Genomic DNA, 23,611 nt, shown 5'->3' on the forward strand with positions numbered 1-23,611 from the left:
GATGGGTCTATGAGACTGTGAAAAACCTAGTACAAACGAGCTGTGATGGTGGAGCTACTAAACGAGCATCCACACCAATGCAAAATGCAGAATGGTAGTACTAAGTCCTAAGTACATCATAGTCATGTCGGTGGTCGACTATAGATCAATCTCATCATCATCACGACATCAGGGTGGATGAGGCAATGGGGGCATGAAATTCGCGATAGAGTGCTGTCGGCCACTCAAAGGTGAAACCCTGGCGCGTCTCCTGGTCATAGCTTTGTGTCTAACCAGGGCTACTGTGACCCCCGTCAGTCGTGGGCTCCGATTCTAAACAGGGAGGGGATGTCCCCAAGTGTGATATGTGTGTCAACCCTCTGTCTGAGCTGTTGGGTCATGCGCTCCAGGTCATGGTCATGTCGAGGCCTTGTCTCGTGGGGGTCCATGTGATCTGGCTGGAAAAACTCCGTGATAGAGCTCTGAGAGGGATCAGCCAAGGAAAAAGTCTGCTCATGTCTGCGTGCTCGAAGTATCCTCTCGCGGTGTCTGAGTACCTCATGAATGAAACCTGCCAAACATTGCTGGTCTGGGTAGGAGAGGAGTCGGGCCAAAATCCCATAGCTATCTCTGAAGAGGCAATAGAAACGCCCTTGGATCTCATAGTAAACATGACACCTGAAGATGAAGTGCTCCTCTGTGTCAACCTCCTACATCTCACACAATGTGCATATGCGCCTCTCCCTGGATAGTCACTTTGCTCTGCCGCCCTCGATACGAAGTCTATGTAAAGAGACCTGGAACTGCCCAAGAGAGATCCTCAGTGAGTGGGGTAAGTAAATCTGCGTGTATCTTGGTGGGTCAATGAAACCTCTGCTGTGATATGTAAGAAGTGATATCTATAGAAGCTAAGCTTCACTGGGAGTTCCTCGGTCCCAACCAGGTTTGAAATGTGTGTAGCTCTAATAGATCCTCATGGATAACCTAGTTGACCTCGTGTGATAAGAGAGAGAAACGGAGCATCCATGTTGTACTGGAAGGGAGGTAGTCTATCCATGTGGAGCCCCAGTTGCTCAAACCATCTCTCTGTGCGTGCATACGAGCACCTCTGGTCCCCTCCCGCTGCCAGTGCCATAGAAGAGGACAATGCTAGCCATGGCAGCCTGCTATGCCCAGAGGTGTAATCCCCATACTCCCTGACTCGGTACAAATACGTGATGACTTGAAATGCAGTATCTAGCTGTAATGGGGGTGACCCAAACTCAGCCTAAATGATCTGGTGAGGAACGGATGGCTTACCACGAATCATCTGTGTTAACATGAGAACCTGTAGCCGCTCCACACGGGCCACTCTGTATCCGACAAGTCTGGCCCCCAACATAGGTTGTCGTACATCCCCGCTGGACGAACCAAGGAGTAAAAAAGCAACCCCTTGGTCCGTGGATCCTGAAAGTGCAAGCGGAAGCATTGCCTCTCTAGTCTGGCCAATGAAGCATATCCTTTGCTCAAGCATGCCTACATCGCGGGTCTCATAGTAAAGACGGGTCTGAAAAAGACAACCCCAAGATAAGTGTATGATGAAACTATCTCAACAAGTGACCCATCAAATGTGAACTGCTCTTGGTGCATGACGGCTCGAGATGTATTGAAGAACATAACCTTGGTTTTACCCAGGTTGACCTTCAAATCATAAGACTCACAAAAGGACTGTAGTGCGTCAAGGTGTCTCTGGAGCCCCTCTGCTAAGGAAGACAAGAGAGCCACATCATCTGCGTAAAGCAATATTAGGATCAGCGTGCGTGCAAGAGAGCAACCTACCCCCCCTTGTGTCTGCATCACTATCTCAAGCTCGTCAATGTAGAGGCCAAACAAGGTAGGTGATAATGGACACCCTTGTTTGACCTCGATAGTGCTCATGATCTCGTTTGTCCACCCAGATCTTGCCCAGGCTTTGCCTAAAACTCTCTCGTAAAGTGACAGCCCAAATGATGTCTTGGTCATAACCCAAATCTTATAGGCACCGCATGAGACGGCGGGCTCTTGGAACCCTGTCAAATGTCTTGCTAAAAGCCACAACGCAACAATAAACCCTTTGCTTCCGTGCCCTCGCCTCCTTGATGATACATCTAAGCGTGAGAAGGTGGTCCATGGTTCCATGATCACGCCGGAATTCGGTTTGTCCTGCTGCTCTAAGTCCTCGACACTCCGCAAATCTACTGACCTCGGATTCAAGTACTGATGCATAAATCTTGGACATGACATGTCCAATCATAATGGTCCTGTAGTTCTTCGGGCTCATGGGATCCCCTGCCTTGTGGATGGGTGAGATAGTGTTAATGTGGAGAGAAGATCTATGGCAAAGATTAAGGGCGAGGGTTTTGGCAAGAAAGCATTCTACATGGGAAATTGGAACAATGTCAGCGATGTCAACGACCGCTCTCATCAGGGAATGGAGATGCCTATGCAAGAAACTTTGAAGTGACATGAAACCTTGTGGTTTGGGTCACCTTCGACTGTATTAGACATCTGAAAACTCTAACTTGGCATAACCAACACAGCAACGCCTCATGAAGATCAACGAGGCTCGATAGAATTTACCTCATTGGGTGTGCATGGTGGATTAAGCTGCTGGTACAAGGTAAGGTAATCCAATGCTCGTGGTGTCTGACTGCCTCTTGAATGAAGGTGGCTAAACATCTCTGCTCTACAAAGGAGAGAAAGCGGGACAATATCCCAGAACTGCCTCTGAAGAGGCAATAGAAGCGTCCTTGGATATAATAGTATACTGGGCATCTGAAAAGGAAATGCTCCTCTGACTCAATCTCCTCAATGTCACAAATTCTCATATGCGCCTCTCTCTGGGCAAACCCTCATCCCTTCCACTCTCGATGCGAAGACTATGTGAAGAGACCCGAAACTACCCAATAGAGATCCTCAGTGAGTGGGACAGGTGGATTTGCGTATATCCTGGTGGGTCGATAAAACCCTCCACTGTGAAATGTAAACAATGACCCCTATAGAAGTTGAGCTTTACCAGAAGCTCGCTCAGTCCCAACCAATTCCTCAATGTGTGTAGCTGCAAAAGATCCTCACGAATGACCTGGTTGACCTCATGAGACATGAGAGGGGAAAAGGGTGTGTCAATGCTATATGGAAGGGTGGGAGTCTATCCATGTGGAGTCCCAATCGCTCAAATCATCTCTCAGTGTGTGCAAACCAACATCTCTGATCACCTGCTGCTGCTGATAGTACCATAGTGGAGGACAATGCTAGCCACGGTAATCTGCTACGTCTAGAAGTGCAATCTCCGTACCCCCTGACCCAATATAGGTAACCTCTTTTCTGGAGGCCTTACAAGCCTATGAGAAAATTGCCCCTAGGTAAATCTAGGTTTGCACGATCTCCACGAGCTCCCCCTTGGCTACATGAATCATTGAGAACACCGATCTTGTGAAAATTGCCCCTAGGCACGATTTCCATGGGATCCCCCTAATATGTGAAACTAAGTCAATGCAATACCTTTTGTGAAATGTTGAAAATCATAACGTTGGTCTCTCCAAGGTTGACTGTCAAGTCTCTCCCCCTGCAAAATACATCTAGGGCTTGTAGATGTCTCTGTAAGCCTACCGTTGAGGAGGATATGAGGGCAATATCATTTGTACAACATTATCTATATCATCAGATTGGCAAGCAATAACCCATCACCTCCAAGGCGGTGAATAAAGGTTGTGATCTCATCAATGTAGAGCCCAAAAAGTGTCGGTGAGAGGGGGCATCCTTGCATACTCCGATCACTCTCTCAATCCAATCAAATAGGCCATTTGGGGTTCATACTCTCTCTCTCTCTAATTTACTCATAGAGACTCTTCACCCCCCAAATCATGAATCCTGGTATCTACATCTCCTTAAGTCTCCTAATCATCAAGATCATGGAATTGTGTCAAAAGCCTTCCAAAGGTCTACATAGCAAGTGTAGATTTTTTGAGATCTAGATCACCCCTCCTTGACGATGGCCCATAGGGTGAAGATGTGATCTAGAGTAGAGTGTTGTCTCTTGAACCCAGCATTCCCAAAGCCCGCTACTCTTGTGCCTTTGTGAAGGTGTATTGATTCTCTCTGTAGTACAGATGCATAGATCTTGGCCAATGTGTGGCCAACCATGAGAGTGCGGTAGTTCCCAGTATCCATGGGGGCCCATGCTTTGTGTATTGATACTATGGTGGGGGCATGATTGAACACATGTGTTAGAATCGTGGGCCAAGACATCTTGCCCCGGTTTATTAATGTTTAAAAAATGCCAACAAATCCTATGGACCAAGAGACTGGAATCAGCGTACCATGGAAGAAATGGAGGTGTCTATCACGCCTCTCCAAAAAACATAAAAGTAAAATACTGGCGAATCTAGGAATGGTCGGAAAGACTCCATGTATCAGGAGTAATTCTGTCATGTCCTAACATGTATCGTGAATCAAGTGCAAGTACCCCTCCCATGGGAAGAAATGGAGGTGTCTATCACACCCCTGATAACAAAAGATAAATTAAGTAATGGTGGACCTAGGAATGATTGGAAAGACTCCATGTATCTAGAGTAGTTCTGTCATGTCGTAACATGTATCCTGAATCAAAAGTTAGTCCAAGAGTAGTCTAAGCTCTATGTGAGCTGGACTAGGGTCCCATTGGGACTCCTGGTATCTCTAGAGCATGTGTTAGATCAGGGATGACATGAGGCTTCTTGTCGTCTAGATGCTGCAATGACAGTCCCCTTGATTGGACTGGTGCTCGTGGGGCTTGTGTCTACTCTTCTACTAACTTGGCGTACCTGAAAGTCAAGGCCTTGATCTCGGCACCTCCTAACCATCTCCTTGCCTGTGATGAAGAAGTCTATGATAACCTACTCTCTATGGTCAAGTCCCATGGTGGATCTCATCAGTGTAGACCTAAGTCAGGTGCCCTTGTATACGAAGAGTGTGGCACATCTCCGGTTGGGGTAGTCAATGATACAGCTCACATATGTGCAGTAAAAAGGCGATGATACCTCCTATGAATCTCATAGTATCTGGGGCATTGCATAAAGTCTTACTTTTTCCCTATTCCAAGAACAAAAACCAAGATTGAGGGGTAATGGGATGTGCAGATTTGGCAACCTATCCTTACAAGGAACTGAGTAAGGGTGAGAGATACCCAAGGAAAGATCAAACTTTCAAGTTGCCAATTCCAACACATCTAGTTCCTACACTCACCTTCCACCCATCTAGTTGGGTACTTCAGCTTATCTAGAGAGTTTGCCTGATATTTTGAGGGAAATTGGAAATCTTCAAAAGGGCATGGGCGTCTACGGCCTTTTGTAGTGTGGAAAGACATTTGCGCTGTGAATGCACTTAAGCATCTGGCTATAAAAGAAGAAGCCTTTGAACATGTGTACAGTACAGAAAAACCATTTGAGGAAGCCTTGCTTTAAACATGTGTACAGTAGAGAAAAGGACCAGTCCTTTTCATACGTATGAGCCTTACTTTAACATGTGCACAGCAAGGAAATGGAGACCATTTCTTATCCTGTTTGTAAATACTAATGAGGTTGTCAGGAAGACATTATAGTGCATTTGAGTACTTGCCTGATTCCATTCAGAGCCTTATGATCAGATGGATCTCCTAAACCTTTCAGAGATACCTATTTCTGTCTTGTCAGCCTTTGGCCATGGCCAGTGTCTTACTGGTTCTATGAAGCATGTGATGAGATGGCATTTACCCTGCATCCTGCCTAATTTTGGGAAAGGAACGTCCCATGTAAAACTCTATGTGGCATTTTATTTTGCTAATTCACCAGAGACCCATATGAAGCCCTCCTTTACATCTTGACAATGTTTGTGAGAAACATCAATTTTTGATTCTCTTGTGTGAGAAATCTTAACAAAATCTCATCGAGCACATTGAAAAAGTAAATTGGGTTGAAGAAGAGGACGGGTTAGAGTCAAAAACCTTCCAGTTGCAGTTCACAGTGTACTCTCTTTTTGCAATATGGCACAAACTGGTGTCTATCTTTGCAGATGCTAGGATTGGAGAAGCATCCCCAAGCCACTCATGTCCTATGACATCATTGTTTACTTGTGAGGCATCACGATTACCAGCAAGGTTGATGAGCAGAAATGGGCCCCATGTGGCTATTCTTATTGGCAATAACCCATTATCCTGTGCAAAAAGAAAAGAATAACCACACCTGCTTTTGACGCGAAGTTGTAAAATGGCGAATTTACATATACACTTCAAATACATAGATCGCTCTACGGGAAACAGTTTCCATTCAAAAGTAACATCAATTCCATAACTCACTTGGGCTCTAAAATTCTGAATTCCTGACAGCCGCATTGCCTTCTGGAGCTTTCCATCTAGAGAATAGGTCCAACCCTGTGACAAACCCACAAAATACAATGTTTGAAGCTCACTTTAAATATATTGATCAAACGAAATCATCAAACAACATATTGCTGCCAAAAAAATTAAGCAGGGACATGCTGCTGCTGCTCCCCATTTCCTTGCTCATCCCCTACAGCGTGTCACCTCTCCTGCTGTCCCCTTTGTCTGCTTCTCTACACTCTCTAGCCTCTGTACAGAGCTATACAGCAGGCCGTAAAGCCCATACATCCCACATCTACCCCTACCCTCCTTTCCGCCTATGACCCCGCCCGCTCAACCATCCATACAAACTGTACGGATGATGTACATTCTTCAGCTCCTGCACCTACCTTCCCTGCACACACCCCCCACTTTGCACTCACTCACACACGCCTTCACTTTCGCTTGTGCTCCCACCCTCACTCACTCATTCAGCCCACACACATAAATTCTCACTCTTGCACTAAAAAAACCTTCCACATACACATTCCCCCTAATCCCCTCCTGCCCCCTTCCTTCACTTGTTCATGAGAGGCTTGTTCTCATACACTACATGTGTATACAGCTAGATGAGACCTCTAAGTGTGAGAAAACAGAAGCAAGAGCAAGAGTGAGAAAAATGGAGAGAGTGAGCTGAACGTAGTTCACTCCCCATATGTACTGAACTGAAGTGAAGTGCAATGAAAGAGATCAGGGTTTTGTCTAAGTAACAAAACCCTATCTAATCACTAACCGTAGTTAGAGATTAGACCATGGGTAGGGGAAAAACCTCTAAGAGGGAAAAGTGCCCCTAACCCACTAATTACATTACATTGGCCACTACCTAGACTATAATAATAATTCTAACAACCCCGTGCAGTGCCAATGTGGTGTACAAGGTAGTGATCAATCACCAAAAGGAGATAAGTTTAGGGCACTGCAAAATGCCTCAAACTTCTCACGTGAAAGTGCTTTGGTGAAGATGTCTGCAACATTGTCACGTGTTGACACATAGATCATACTGATCTCCCCTGCATGCAACTTCTCTCTGACATAATGATAATGAACCTCAATGTGCCTCGTGCGAGCATGAAACACAAGATTCTTTGCCACTACTATAGCACTCTGACTATCAGTGAGAATTGGAGAAGGACCCTCCAATACGAGACGAAGATCAGCGAACAAACATCACAGCCAAACACACTCAACTGTCACTGTGAAAGCTGCCCTGTACTCAGCTTCACATGAGGAAGTAGCCACTGTAGATTGCTTCTTGCTCAGCCAAGAAATGCAAGCATTGCCCAAAAAGAAACAATTACCACTAGTGGACTGCCTGGTATCATAGTCTCCAGCCCAATCTGAATCACTATAAGCATGCATCTGCAAGTCACCCCCCCTGGGAAACATCAAGTCAAAAGACTTTGTGCCTTGCAAATATCTGAAGATGCGTTTTACAGCCTACCAATGTGTTGTCTTTGGGCTGTGCATATATCTGCTCACCTGAGATACTGCATACTGAATATCGGGCCGTGTATTGCGCACAAGTAGGCTTTAGGCCCCATTGCCTGGTAGGACTCGTAGTGTAGTAAGGCACGCAAGGGGGGCTCTTTCAGTTGAGACAGCTTATGCAGGGACTCTTCTTGATGAAGAGGAGCCATACTCTTTTGAAGAAGCAAAGGATAATGTGCATTGGATGTATGCCATGCACAATGAGTTGTAGTCCATAGAAAAAAATCAGACTTGGGATGTTGTGGATTTGCCACCAGGTAAACATGTCATTGGTACCAAGTGGGTTTTCAAGGTAAAAAGGAAGCCAGATGGGTCTATTGGTAGGTATAAGGGAAGGCTGGTTGCCAAAGGCTATGTACAAAAGAAGGTCATAGATTATGAGGAGACTTTTGCTCCTACATCCCGGATGACCACCATACGGTCAGTTATTGCAATGGCTGCAAATTTTGTGTGGAATGTCCATCAGTTGGACATAAAAACAGCTTTCCTTAATGGGGACTTGCAGGAAGAGGTTTATGTCAAGCAACCTCCTGGATTTGAACTTTTTGGCAATGCACTTCAGGTTTGCAAGCTTAACAAAGCTTTATATGGGCTTGTTTATGGGCTGAAACAAGCCCCACGTGCATGGTATGCCAAGATTGATGCCTTCCTGGCAAGTAAGGGGTTACATAATAGTCCCACGGAAAGCACCCTCTACATCAAGAAGGATGGGGGGGATATTTTACTCATCATTCTTTATGTAGATGGCATGTTGCTCACAGGGTCAAATGAGGATATAAGGCTGAGTTGAAAGCTGAATTTGACATGACAGATTTGGGCATGCTAAACTTTTATTTAGGGATTCAATTAATACAAGACAAGCGTGGCATCGTTATGTCTCAATCCAAGTATGTGCAGAAGCTCTTGGATAGGTTTAACATGCATGATTGTAAGCCTATTGATGGAAGCAAGAGCAAGAGTGAGCAAAATGGAGAGAGTGAGCTGAACGTAGTTCACTCCCCAAATGTACTGAACTGAAGTGAAGTACAATGAAAGAGATGAGGGTTTTGTCTAAGTGACAAAATCCTATCTAATCACTAGAATATAATAATAATTCTAACACTTAGAACCCTTGGAGAGCATAGTGTTCTAGAAAGGAGGAGACAATAAGGCAGCGAGCAATTACACAATGATCTGGGATGCAGAAAATCACCAAATTGGCAGAGAAATAAGGAAAAAAGAGCACCATATCAGGGAGGGTTCATGCCCAAGAATTCAACAATAGATCACCTGGTCACAATAGAGTTGCAACAAAGGGACCGCTGACAACTATCGGTATGTGTGGTCCACTGTGGTCTCCTAGTTATGGCCCTACAACGAACAAGTGCCACTATCACTCTTGCCGGCCATGCCTCCGATCCAGTAAGCATGGAGGGAAGGTCCCCTAGTCTGATATGTGCCTCGACCAATTGGTGAGTCTACCGTTCTCTTGCTCTGGCCCTCAGATCTACCGTCTCCCTGAGAGAGAGATATATTAGCATCTTCAGAAGGCCTCGCGGTCATATGAGACAAGGTACAATCCACAAAGTAACTCATACAAGCCAGTATGGGCTGTTGCACGGGGTTGAGAGAGCCCTTTGCTTAGTGCTATACTAAGAAACTTAAAACTCAGAGATCCTCAGAGATAGTAGATGATGTGATCAACTATAAACCTGGTGCCAAGGCAATCCTCCGATGGGATATGAACATATCTCTCATCTGCCTCTCTCGGTTCGTCTCTCGCTGTGGTGGTGCATGGCATCTGCAACCTTTGTATCTGGTGGGCCATATCAAGAGTGACATCTCGACTCTAACAGTCCCCTCTGAGTAGAAGACTTTTCATAAGCTTTCTTTCTTTCTTTCTTGCCAGTCCTATCGCTCACATGCCAGCTCTCTCAGTGTGCTGGTTGATGTGTATCTCAAGAGCCTCTCCATATAGCTTGGCCATCAAATGGCTGACCATAATGGTCATGTAGTTTCTTCCCACCATGCAATCCCCTTCATTGTGAATATGTGTGATGGTAGTTGTTGTCAAGGAAGTAGGAAGGCCTCTGCAAAAAGCTTCATCAAATAGTATGGCTAGGATCAGAGCTAATATTTTCCACCCATGGGTTACGAGTTCTCTTTGCAGGCTCTCTTGATCCTCAGCTTTCCAATTTGAAGCTTCTTGATGGCCTCCTCTAGGGAAGGATGTGGTGAAGAGCGTGGAAGTGGTGGGACGATGGATGTCCTCTAAATGAGGTATGGGATGGTTGGGAACATTGTACAGTGTGCCCACATACACTTTCCATGTACGGTGATCCTTAATAGGACATGGTGAACGCTTCTCTGATAGCTTCATCCAAAACTCTAAGGAGTTACTGCTATACGCGACACTTAGGAGTTCTGATTCATAGCAGACAAAAAACTATTGCTTTTTTTCCTCACACTAGACATTGGTACTCATCCCCAGTCTGTTTGTGGTGGCTAGAGTGTGCTTGTTTGGTCTCCGAGTGCCAATGTTGCCTAAGTGCCTTGCACTCATCATCATCGTACCAACATTTTTGAAGGGCAAACCCTTTGGGCGTCTTTCCGGTGTTTTTAAAGGTGTAAGGGAAGGAGTGCTCTAGAAGAATGGCCAAGTAGCTACTAAAAAAGTGATCTAATGAATGGTCAAAGTCGTACAAGTAGAATGTGGAAGAGGTAGGTCGATGGGTGTCCTGTATGGGTTGGGGCTAGGGTCAAGTTAAAGGATAAGTGTGAGTGAGCAACTCCTAGCCTAAGGGGGTGGACTATGAGCTCATAGATTTTTGATGTGAAAGCAAGAGAGATTATATGATATGATATTATTAGTGCCCGTTGGATCTATAGAACAAAAGTGAATCCATGAAAAGATTACATGTTGCAGCTCTAAACGTAGATGTCAACGACAATCGTTCATGTGCTTGGCTCCCTGAGCATGTGTGCTCGGTCTAGGGCTTTACTCAATGTGTCGATAACTCCTTGATGTAAGCTCCTATCCTCTTCGGTGGCCAATTGAAGAGGATGGGCAAGTCCGTATGTGTGGACATCTATATTCCATATTTCTCCCTGATGTGTGGATAGGTTCAACAAGTGAAGAGTGTGTGGCATTCGTCCTCTATGTCATATGATGAGACCAAGAGACTCAAGTCAATGTGAAAGTACATCCCCCATGTGGAAGGAACTGGAGATATTTATCACACCCTCGAAAATAAAAAATAAAATCAAACACCAGTGATCCTAGGTACTATAGGAGCGACTCCATGTGTTAGGAGTAGTTCTTGTCATGTCCTAACATGTATCATGAATCAAGAGTGGATCATCTTTTCCGATCCGGTATAGTTGATCGGCGATCAATTGACATGGCGCTACATTCTTAATACATTTTCAGGCCCTATCCTTGTTAAGGGCCTTGTCTTGTGGAAACCCATTGGCCAAAAAGTGGCCAATATCTTGTGCCCATTCTGGTATTAAATCAACAAGGAATATGGGGCATTAGGGAGATCACCATTCAGTAGTTTGAGCTCAATGTGGGCTCGATTAGGGGAGTCCTAGTGTCTTTGGAGCATGGCTGAGATCATATGCTACCGTCATCGATTCCTCTCTATATAGCATACTTGGGAGGGGGATTGCCAAGATACTGCAATGACAGTACACTTGATGTCAACAGACGAGGTATAGACACCACGTTCCCATGGGTTCGGATCTAACAGCCTTTGAGAGAGCCTCTTCATCACAGTTTGTTATTTCCATTTCAAGACCTCACATTTCGCCAGGGACCTATGCGAGGCTGAGACCTCACTATACGCAACACTCTACGCAAACATCATGGATTTTTTGAGCCGCGGGGAAGTTCTCCTTGTTGGGAACTTAACACCAGGACAAGAACACGCTAGGTATCAATTCTGGAATTTTCGTGATAATTCTATCTTATTACCAGATGTTGATATAGACGAGGCTGAGATGTCTTGAGTCTCCGCTAATAGATGGGCCCCAATCACATCCTATGGACATGCACTACAGGAGAATACATGATCTTATCATCTATAATAGCCTGGACCTACACTATAGGAGAATACATGATCTTATCATCTATAATGGCCTGGACCGCTCGCCCTCCTCAGGCGGGTTCACTTGTTTCCCACATGGGAGGGCCCCAGTCACATCCTATGGACATGCACTACAGGACAATACATGATCTTATCATCTATAATAGCCTGGACCGCTCGCCCTCCTCAGGTAGGTTCACTTATTTCCCACATGGGAGGGCTCTAGCATAGTTGACTATCTCATGGGATCTCATGTCTTCACTTCACATATTACTGACTTTTCCGCCTCATCACTACCTCCAGGAGCAAACCACATCTATCTGATACTCCGCAATCTCTTTGGTTTACTAAGAGACATTGACCGCATACCCCTCTTAGAAGATCGAGTTGCCTTGATCACACACTCTCTCCATGAGGCCGCCCTACACTTTCTCACACACCACTCGATCCACACGTGCCCCCCCACCTCTTGGCTCAGTACTTTGCAATAGCTGGTATGATTGTGAATATAAGGCTTTACACCAACAAAGCTAACTTGAAACTAATCATCATCTTCCAAGTGAGGCAAAGACCATATGCGAGTATCGATATCTAGAAGAAGCAAGCTTTCGTTCGTTGGGTTGACGAGGAGTTAATAAATATTTTCTTTTGTAACAACTCCAAAGACTTATGGCAAAGGTTCCTTGAGCGGCAAGCCACATCCCCTCTCTTGGACACCAAAACCTGGCACTCCTATGCACACATGTTGTATAACGTCCCTAACCACCCAGCACCCAATATCTCACATGTACCATGCCCCACTTCATGCACACTTCATAGCCGGTGTTGTCAAACACACCGCCATGATGCTTCACAACAGGCGAGCGAAAGATCATGATTGCCTACGCATTGAAATTCATTACATATGGAATTAATACTTGGCTGTGATCTTAGCAAAGCTCTTCAATTAAGCGGTTTGCACAGGCTTCCCACACACTTGGACTCTTAATACCATTACACCCATTCACAAGGCAAGAGATCCCATGAGCCTGAAAAATTACAGGGCCATCATGATTAGACATGTCATGTCCAAGATCTATGCATTAGAACTTGACACAAAGGCTAGCCTGATTGCAGAGCTTCGGGAATTCAGAGCCATGGGACAGGCAGGTTTTCGTACAGATCATGGGACCATGGATCATGTACTTATCTCAGGGGGGTCATTGAGGAGGTCAAGGCACATAGATAGAGGGTCTATTGTTGCTTTGTGGAATTTTGCAAGGCGTGTGACACATTGGTGATAGGCCAACTCATCAGACGTCTACAACAACTACGATATAATCAAGTGAAACCATAGTTACTAGGGAACGGGAACACTCCGAAAATTAAGGGTGTTGGAACGGGAACTTTTCGTGAAGGGGGGACGGGAACGGGAATCGGAACACCATGTCATACATGACACATCATCATATGACATAAAACTATGTTAGAAAATAAAAGAAACTAACATTTTGCAGCTTTAAACTTTCTATATAAGCTCTAAAATACCCATTTAAAGCTTTCAAACAGCAATTTTTTTATTTTTATTTTGGGGGAACATTCCGGGGACGTTCCTGTGCTTCTTGCAACGGCATTCCCAAGTTCCAGAAAGACAGAACGCCGTTCCCTGGTAACTATGGGTGAAACAAGACTGCTCCTAACCAGAGAAATCTCCAGCATATATTCAATGAATCCAGCCTCATCCATTGAAGATAACTCCTCTAACACTTGCTCTATAGGACGTAGGTATTTCTTGAGTAGAGAAACATGGAAAACATTATGAATTCTGGTAGGAGGTGGAATCTCCAATTGATAGGCCACTTCACCAACTTTCCTCATCACGTTGTAGGATCCATAATGTATTCCCCTTTAGAGATGCATATCGTGATTTGTGGGGTCGTAGAAATACAAAATCATCCTCCTCAAAATGGAGATTCCTCCTCTATTGATCAGCATTCTCCTTCATCCTGGCTTGAACCCTTATCATGTTGTCCTTGCACTGCTGCAACAGGGCATTCATGTGGGCCAGATCATCTTTAGCTTGCTGGTTGGTAAGGAACCTATCAATAATGGTGGATGGTACATGGGCTTTGCAACCAAACATAGCCTCAAAGGGGCTCATCCCAATAGAAGTGTGCTTCGTGGTATTGTAGCAAAACACAGCTAAATGAAGCCACTTGTCCCATGTAGATTAGGTGTCAAAACAAAAATGCTGTCCATTCACGCGGATCTCATCCGCTTTCGCTTTTGCTTGTTGCGAATGAGTCAAAGCCTGCTTGAGTTTCTCAGTAGCCTCTTTATAACGTTCCTCCACCAAAGTAGTCGAGAAAGGGGTATTTCCTAAATTATTGCTTGGTAGATAATTCAGTTATCAATTTCCGGGTTGTGCTTCGCTTCTCTCTATCAAATATGGAGTGTACTTTGGGTCTTCTAGGGATCATGGAATGCATGCATCAATCGTTGGTAATTCTTTCTTCTGAGATAGTAGATAATCTTTCAGCCACCTATTAGCTCTCCAAACTTCCCACCATCAGTCTGTGGATGATCTGCTGTACTAGGAGCAAGGAGTGTGCCCATGGATCTGAAATGCTACTGCCAAAAGTGGCCCATAAACTTGGCATCAAGGTCACTTACAATTTCCTGGGGCAAACCATGCAGCTTGAACACATTTTCCACAGAGGCAGAGTATTGGGTCTTTGTGGGAATGAAATGGGCTAGCCTGTCAACCACCACAAATATGTTGTTCCAGCCCTTAGAAGTTACTGGCAGACCAATAATAAAATCCATAGATATGTGGGTCCACTTTCCTTCAGGGATAGGTAATGGCTGAAGTAGGCCACCAGGGCTCAAGTTTAACTCCCTGTTCTGTTGCATGGCCTACACCTTGCACGTAAGCATAGGCATCCCTCCGAAGCCCCTTCCAATAAAAGCTTTGCTTGACCTTTTCATATGTCTTGAATAGCCCAATAGGACCATCCATAGGAGGTGAGTGTAATTCCTGAAGGACCAACAACTTATAAGTGGAGTCCTCAACTGAAATATTTTGCCATTGTACCACAATAATCCGTTATGCAAACTGAAGTTTGGATGGTCTGGACAAAAAGCCACCCTGGCTAAGGCATCTGCTGTGCCATCAAGCCCACTCCAGAGAAAGTTCCTGATCGGTCTTCTGAGCTGAATGATGCAGTCCCTAGAACGGCACCAACATGAACAAATAAACCAGGCCGTGGCCAAAAGGACCTGGTTGACCACCACAACTCTAGAGGCAAGATCCAGCTTGGCTGAGCTCCAAAAGAGAAGCTTCCTTCTGATGCTCTCCAACACGGGAGCAAACTGCTGCGTGGTAGAAATACCCAAGCCGACCTGGCAGCCCAAATACCTGATAGGCACACCCCTCTGAACCCAAGTGAACCCTATGTCAAGTCCCCAAACTGGAGTGTCCTCATCACTGATCCAAAAGCCATTGGATTTATGCCAATTTATCTGCGCCCCTGCCGCCAAGCAAAATAAATCCAATGCTGTCCTGAAAGAAGTCAATGTCTGTGGAGAGGCATCCAAATAAATCGCTGTGTCATCAGCCAACTCACTGTCAAGCAGCTCCTCTTCTCTTCTGATAGGAAGTCTCAGCCCAAAGATGTCAGCTTGAGATCTAACATAGATGCTCATAGCTTCGGCCACGAATAAAAAAAGGAAAGGAGCAAGGGGGCATCCCTGACGGACTGATCTCGAAATCTGAAATCTCTCACCCCTTACCCCACCAATAAGTACCTGGCTATGGGCTGACCTGTACAAAGAGGAAACACCTCTGATCCAAACATCAGTGAATCCAAAGCGTAGTAGGGTGCCCTCCAAAAAACTCCAATCTACTCTGTCATAAGCTTTTTCAAAATCCAACAGTAGAATGGCAAGATTCTGGCCACTCTGCACGGCCCACTCTGAAGCTTCCCAGAAAGAAAAAATGTTATCAAAAATACTTCTGCCATGCACAAATCCCGTCTGAGTGTCGTGGATAAGATCAGGGAGAAGTGGCTGCAATCGGAGGCTGATCGCCTTGGCCAGAATCTTGTAACAAGTCCCCAGAAGAGTGATAGGCCTCCACTGGGACAATAAATTTCTGCTACCTCCTTTTGGGATAAGGTGGATGAGGCCCTCTGTAAGCGATTCAGGCATCTCGCCAGAGTCCCAAATGGCCTGCATGGCTGAAGTAATATAGTCTCCAATCATATCCCAAAATGCAATGAAAAAAGACGGAGTGAGGCCATCTAAACCTGGGCACTTGCCCTTGTGAAGGGCTGAAAGTGCAGTCCTGAACTCTGTGTTGGTGAAAGGTGCGTCAAGTAGAACATGCAAATCCGGATTCACCAACACTGGGATACTCTGCCAAATAGCCTGTCTAGCATCCTCTATATCGTGTGTCTCAGGATCAGCAGTAAGGAGGGTGGCATAGAAATCTGAAGCTATGCGTAAGACGTCATCTGGCTCTGTCTGTAAAACCCCATGTGAGTCAATAAGCTGAGATACACTCTCTCTACTATGTCTAGGGCCAAGAGTAGAGAAGAAGTGTTTATTGACTCTACCACCCATCTGAATCCAGAAGGACTCCCGTGCATGAAAGGCATACTCTGCTCTCTGATCAAGCAATAACTGCAGGTGAGCCCTCGCTGCAGCAAGGCGCTCCTGAATCCAAGCATCTGAAGGCCGTTTCTGCTCTTCCCTCTGCAAAGCTGCTAACTGCTAGCGAACACCAATCTCACGTCTGAGAATATCTCGTCTCCTGGTAGAAGCAACTGAGCAGTAAAAGTCACTAATACCAGAGAGGGCAGCGGCTAAATGTGAAGGATGTGGCTGCCCTCCCTGGACATGAGCAAACCATACCCGTAGGGCTGCCTCTGTAAGGTCCTCCTCTGTGTAAAAGGCATCTGGGATCCTGATGCTGGCTGATCGGCCTCTCAAGTGAGGCTCTGAGATAGCCAAAACAACAGGGAAATGGTCTGAGGTGGAAACCCCTGCAGCAATGCATACCGATCCCCCTCTGTCAAGTGCCCAGTCATCTACATAAAATCTGTCAATGCGTGCATGAATAGGCATCTGTTGCCTCCTGTTCGACCAAGAGAACAGGAGGGACTGTGGCTGAATAAGAAAGGCATCATCACACCAAGTATCTCTGCCACAGAAATGGAAAAGGAAGGCATCCCAAGCTGCTCTCTCCAAAGAGTGAAGTCCGCCTTCTCTACCCCCTTTTTTGTCTGAAGGTAACTCGACCATGTTAAAGTCACCTCCAATCACCCAAGAATCCACAATGGGGGCCCAGGAAAGCAAAGTCTTCCACATAATGACACGTTCCCCTCTAATGTTGGAGGCATATAGGTTGAGGAAGCCAACCTTACGCCCTCCAATCAAGAGAATAATCCACTGAGCTCTAGAGGGGATAATGACTCCGTGCCCAACAACTAAGGGGAGAACCGACTGCGAAACTGAAATAGAAGTGCCTCCCCTAGTGCCCAATGCAGGCGACCAAAAAGTATGTCCTGAGAGCAACTTGCCTGACTTGGCACAATCTCTATAATCCAGCTTGTGCTCTTGAATAAATAATATATCAATGGGACCACCAGTAACACCTGGATGAAGCTGATCCCGGATCAGCTGTCTGCGGCGGCGATGTGGGACGCCACCTAGGCCCTGTATGTTCCAACTGATAATCCTCATCGACGGGAGGATGTAGAGTGGAACACCTTACCCGACCTAGTGGCGGAAACAAACCCCTCAACAGGGGAAGACCTCCTGGATGGAGGGAAGGAACCCAGTGGAGGAAAGTCAATAGGGGAAAGAATCCTGGCACCTGAAGAAGAAGCCCTGTCAATAGGAAATCCAACCACTGGCTCCCCAAAAGTAGCGGGAACAAACTCCTCCTCTGGGAAATCTGAACTCTCTGCCAAGGCTGAAAATGAGTTCCTGTGGAGCAATCCAAACACCGGAGTACGAAGGATCCCTTGTGAGGGAAGAGGATCAACAGTGTAAGCTATCCCCTTCCCCCTGTCTAAGGGAGGGAGTGAGGAAGGCTCTCTACCCGGTGTCTGCCCAGCCGCGGAAATCTCTCCGTCCTCAAGAGGAACATCTGGCAGTGCTGGATCTAAGGAAGAAGCTGCAACTGGGGAGGAGGTCGAAGCTTCAGCGTCTCGGACTGTGCAAGGTGAGACAGGAAGGACAGCTCGAGGTGAAGCAGAATCTACTAAGGTACCCTCGTGAACTGAAGGAGGGACCTGCACACGTACTGGAACCCACTGTAAAGCGTCACGTGTGCCTGAGGGAGGTGGGGGTCGAGGAGCAGGACCTGAACCACCCCCCTGGTGAGGCCGAGGAATAGGTACTGAACCTGTACCACCACCTGACTGAGCAGGACCGCCACGTGAAGAATGAGGAGCAGGAGCTGGACCTGTACCACCCCTCTGTCGAGGTCGAGGGGCAAGTGCCGGGTCTAATCTCCCCCCCTGTCCCCCCTGTCGATGTCCTGAGGCGGTAGCTGTACCAGAGGTCTTCTTAGGCCTTTTCTTCTTTCTGGGACAATCCCTGGCAAAGTGTCCCGAGGTCCTGCAAATCCTGCACTGGTCCTGCCTGCCTGAAATCTCCACTCTCTGGCGAAAAAAGGAACCATCCGGGCGCTGTATCATGACGTGGTCCATCTCGAGGTTAGGATCCTTGCAAAGGACCCTAACTCTAGGAACCCCATCAGCCTTGGTTGCCTCTGCAGCAGTCAATGGCAACCCAGGGAGGGGTGGGATCTCAGCAACTACGCCAAAATGCTCCCCAATAACAGAAAGAAGTCGATAGTAGACCTGGGGAAGCCCGGGGAACCTGATGAAGAGCGAAAAGAATTTCTTATCTGCCTCAACTGGGTCGAAACCAAGGTGAAAGGCTTCAAAGAAGATCTTCCTGTGTCCCAGGTGTAAAAGCTCGGCCTTGAGCACAGTGCTCGCAGCCTCTGGAGTGTCAAAAACAACCTGGAAGAAACCTCGTCCCAGAAGGCGAACATCTACCAATCGAGGAGCGAGGTCTGGGGGGAGAGCCGCAAGCATCCAGTCTCTGGCTTGGGATCTGGAAGGGTGAGACCCGAAGATGCGTGCTAACAAAGTGGTAGAGCACTCAATCTCTACATCCTTCCTGAGCTGCTGCAACTCGTCTTTAGAGAATGTGATAGTTTTCGCGGCCGGTGGAGATGGAGTAGGATTGGCTGACGGGGAATCCATCGCCAATCAAGGTGAGGAGGCCGACTCGAACAGGAAAAAAGGCTCCTTCCGTTCCAAAAAACTGCAAGGGGCAAGGGAGGGGAAAGGAGGCTAGGAGGAAGCAGGGGGGAAGGGGAGGGAAGGAGGAGAGGGGCTAAGGCTGAGAGGGGAGAGGGGCAAGGAGGGAGGGGAAGGGAGAGGAGAAGAAAGGGAGGAGTGAGAGGAGGAGAGGGGGCGGGACAGCAGGGGAGGGGGCGGGACAGCAGGGAGAGGGAGCGGAGCAGCAGGGGAGGGGGCGGGACAGCAGGAGAGGGGGCGGGACAGCAGGGAGAGGGAGCGGAGCAGCAGGGGAGGGGGCGGGACAGCAGGAGAGGGGGCGAGACAGCAGGGAGAGGGAGCGGAGCAGCAGGGGAGGGGGCGGGACAGCAGGAGAGGGGGCGGGACAGCAGGGAGAGGGAGCGGAGCAGCAGGGGGGAAGGGGCGGAGGCAGGGGGAGAGGGGGAGCAGCAGGGAGAGGGGGCGGAGCAAGGGGGGAGGGTACGGAGCAGCAGGGAGAGGGGGCGGGACAGCAGGGGGCAGAGGGGAGCAGCAGGGGGGAGGGGCGGAGGCAGGGAGAGGGAGCGGAGCAGCAGGGGGGAGGGGACGGAGGCAGGGAGAGGGGAGGGGGAGCAGCAGGGGAACGGGGAGGAGCAGCAGCTCAGAGGTCGTCAACGCATTAGTACCGGAGCCCAGTACACTCATTTTTGACTCACATTGGCTTCATATTCCAACACTTTTCACACAACCCTAGGTTGGGCTGAACCCCTAGCCCAGCTTAGGGGTTAGCTTCAACAAAGGGGTTTTCTCAAATTGATGCAAGCCAATATGCACTTTCCCAAGACAAAGTTGTTCATTTCTACCCCGACCAGCAAACCCTCGTACTCCTCTGTTGCAGCAACACCTAGCCCCTATGCATTGACATTCAAAAGAAGGATTGGATCGGACCCACATGAACAAATCTAGTACCTACAGCATGAAATTAGAAAGCCCAGGCTTGTGGTTGCAGCTCTTGGAAGAAAAGTGAAGGAGATGGAGAGCAAGGACAAGCAAGAGATTGTTGCATAGGTTATGGAAAAATGCAGGACATCCCCACCAACACCAACACCCATTTCTACGGTCAAAGAGATGATCAAGACTCAGGTTAGCTCAGCCAAGGAAGAGATGGCTATTGTGGCCAGCAACAAAATTAATAAAGCAGAAGTTAAAGAGCAGGAAGCAGTAGTACATAACAAGAAGATACTACGCATTGGGGTTTGCCCAAAGATTGATGTGGCAGCTCTAGTGAGGATGTAGCTCTCACAGAAGATGAGAAAATAATATGCCTCAAGAAGAATGTACGTCAAATTGAATGGAATGAAAACCGCATTAGCTACATCGCTCATAAGGGAACACAAATGCAGGTTTATTTCAATGAAAGGATAGAGAGAGTCAATATCCTCCAACACACAAATAAGCTGAAGGGTACAAAGATATGGATATCTGAGGAGCTCACTCCGACTCAGCTCAAACAAAGGAATAGTGAACTCACCAAAATCAAGGACGCACGTCAAGCTGGAAAATGGGCAGTCTATCGAGATGGAATAGCATTTATCTGAGATTTCAAATATAATCCTAAAGACCCTCAGTCTTAAACTGATGCAATGAAGGCCTTCCTGATCTAGGACTACAACTTAGAATTGTGCTTTAATAAGCTCGAGCTGAGTTGCCATATGGACTCCTCGACCCTCTCTGGTTTATCCACTTGATGTAAGGATGCACTTTGTCCCATAAGCCCATGAGGCTTTCTACGGACGTTAATAGATCTCTCTTTCTTTCTTTCTTTCTTTCTCTCTCCTTGGGAGCTACCCTCCCTAAGCTGATGTACTAGTTGGTTTTCATGTTGTCCCATAGACTCTCTCTCTCTCTCTCTCTGAGAAAAATGGCAATCAGCTGAGAAAAGGGCTAAGTATGAGTACTATTGTACACATATCAATCCCATTTATTGGGACACCTACTCCAAGGAGGAAGATAATGCACAAAAGTACATAACTATACCCATACCTGCAAATGCAAGAAGAAGTATTGCACTCATCCGCACCCGATCACACACTTTGGAGGTAGAGAAAGGTGCTTGGGGAGATGTCTCAAGGGAACAAAGATTTTGCAAGTTATGTGACCAAGAACAAGTAGAGACAGAGGCACATGTCCTCCTTACATGCCCACGATATGCATGCATAAGGAGGGACTTTAACAACATTACAAAGGAACACGACACCCTCGCAAGCTTGCTTTCACATACCCATATAGCCACTCTGGGCAATTTTATTGCCAAGATTCTTCAATATCGGGAATGTTGTATTACTCAATGTATTTCAGAATAGTTGTTTTTCCTACCCCTTCCATAAAAGAAGGGAGACACTTGTATTGTGATTTTCATGGGTCCCATGGGTCGGTTTCTCGGCCCCCAGAGGACGGTAATACATTCTTCTTCTTCTTCTTCTCTCTTTCATATACTTGCGTCCCGAGCCCCTCCCAGCCACACCCCGCACTATACTACCTATCATGATATACACTTCGATCATAACCTCTCACCTGATTACTCAGCCCACCTAGCCTCCCTCCTCAGACACATAGGCACCATACCCTCTCTAGATCACCGAGCCACCCTTATCACCCACTCCCTTCACAATGCAGCCCGCCACATCTTTCCTTCCACTACCCGGTCCACCCGCTGGCTCCACCCCTTGCAACAGATGGTATGATGACGAGTGCAAAGCATTACGCCGCACACTCCGACTCACGACCCAGCGAAACGCTAGGGCCAACCCATGTCTCACCAGGGATTATCGTCGACTAGTCCGTCGCAAGAAGCTAGCCTTCCTGCGCCAGAATGAGGATACGCTACTGAACATTCTGTTTAGTAGCAACTCCAAGGATTTCTGGAGGAAATTCCTAGAACGCCGATCCCCCTCCCCCCTCACGGACACTTCCCTCTGGCACACCTACGCACGCACACTCTATGATATCCCTGATCAGCCTCCTCCCGACCTCTCAGCCACCCCCCGCCCCAATTCTTGTATCCTCTTCACAACCCAGGGAGTCACCCACGCAGCGCATAAGCTTCATAACGGTCGAGCTAAGGATCATGAGGGCCTATGCACAGAGTTTGTTGCCTATGGCATCAAAACTCTAGCCCCCATCCTGGCAACGTTGTTCAATGAAGCTGTCTGCCACGGGTTCCCCAGAGCCTGGACCTTGAACACTATCACACCCATCCACAAAGCAGGAGATCCCATGGATCCAGGGAATTACAGGACCATCATGGTTGGACATGTTATGTCCAAGATCTATGCATCAGTGTTAGATGGCAAGGTCAAGGCGGGTGGCATTGTGGATGAGGGCAACGGTAACCCTAGTGGGGCGGGCCGAGAGCAGAGACGAGATGTCATGGACCTGGATGTGAGTCTGTCCGCTGACGCAGCTGTCGGGGCTCTGGCTCTCGCTCACGTCCGCGTCGTCGGCTAGACTGAGAAGAGGTATCCTGTGACTGAAAGAAGTCAGTGATAGGCCGCTGGGTGTCCTCATGCTGTGTGTGCTGCTCGTGTCGCCGTGCTCGGAGAGAAGTATCTCGGTGGCGGGTCATCTCATGTAAGAAAGCGGCTAGGCACCGCTGATCCGGGAATTGTAGCATGTGTAGGAGGGAGCCGAATCCGTTGCGGAAGAGGCAGTGGTATCGGCCTCGAATGGCATAATAGATAGGACATCTGAAAGCAAAATGCTCCTCCGACTCGATCTCCTGTAAGTCGCAAAGTGGGCAAAGGCGGTCCTCTCGTGGGATACCCTCTGCGCGTCCACTCTCGATCCGTAATCGGTGTGACGAGACCCTAAACTGACCGAGGGAGATCTGGAGCGCATGTGGTAGATGAAGTTGTGTGTAACCCGGAGGTGTGATGAAGCCCTCCTGTGAGATCTGGAGGCAGTGTCGGCGGTAGAAGTCGAGCTTCACAGGAAGCTCGGAGTGAAGAAACCATGTCCGCCAGGTGTGGAGCTGGAGCAGATCCGCCTGAATGAGCCGGTTGACCTCCTGGTCAGTGGGGGAGAGAGGAGATGGTGGAGCGTCGAGGCTGTACTGAAAAGGAGGCAACCGGTCTAAGTCGAGGCCCAGTCGGGTGAACCAACTGGAAAGACGACTATACCAGCATCGCTGGTCCCCATCAACGGATAAGGCCATAGAGGAGGATAGGGCTAACCAAGGTAGGCGGAGGCGACCGTCAGCGGAGGAGCCAAAATCCCTGACTCTGTGGAGGTAGGTGATAGCCTGAAAAGCCGCATCAAGCTGTAGGGGTGAGGCGCCGAACTCTGCTAGAATGATCTGGTGTGGTACCGATGGTTTGCTACGGATCATCCGAGCAAACATCAGTATCTGT

The 23,611-nt window shown here is 47.5% G+C and overlaps 1 protein-coding gene across 4 annotated transcripts in view; it reads right to left on the reverse strand.

Annotated features, from left to right (window-relative positions):
- Positions 1-23,611, reverse strand: part of LOC147894017 (choline monooxygenase, putative (CMO-like)) — a 192,885-nt gene that overhangs the window by 75,794 nt on the left and 93,480 nt on the right. For all 4 annotated transcript variants that reach the window (XM_087386195.1, XM_087386192.1, XM_087386194.1 and 1 more), the window contains 2 exons: positions 6,308-6,382; positions 5,957-6,166 (listed from right to left, as the gene is read on the reverse strand). In XM_087386195.1, coding sequence (XP_087242321.1) covers positions 5,957-6,166; positions 6,308-6,382 — 285 coding nt within the window. The remainder of the gene's footprint in view (positions 1-5,956; positions 6,167-6,307; positions 6,383-23,611) is intronic.

Source organism: Dipteris shenzhenensis, chromosome 15 (genome assembly GCF_047967505.1).
Source record: "Dipteris shenzhenensis isolate YYH24624 ecotype China chromosome 15, Dip_SZ_1.0, whole genome shotgun sequence".
In the NCBI taxonomy this organism is placed as follows: Eukaryota; Viridiplantae; Streptophyta; class Polypodiopsida; order Gleicheniales; family Dipteridaceae; genus Dipteris; species Dipteris shenzhenensis.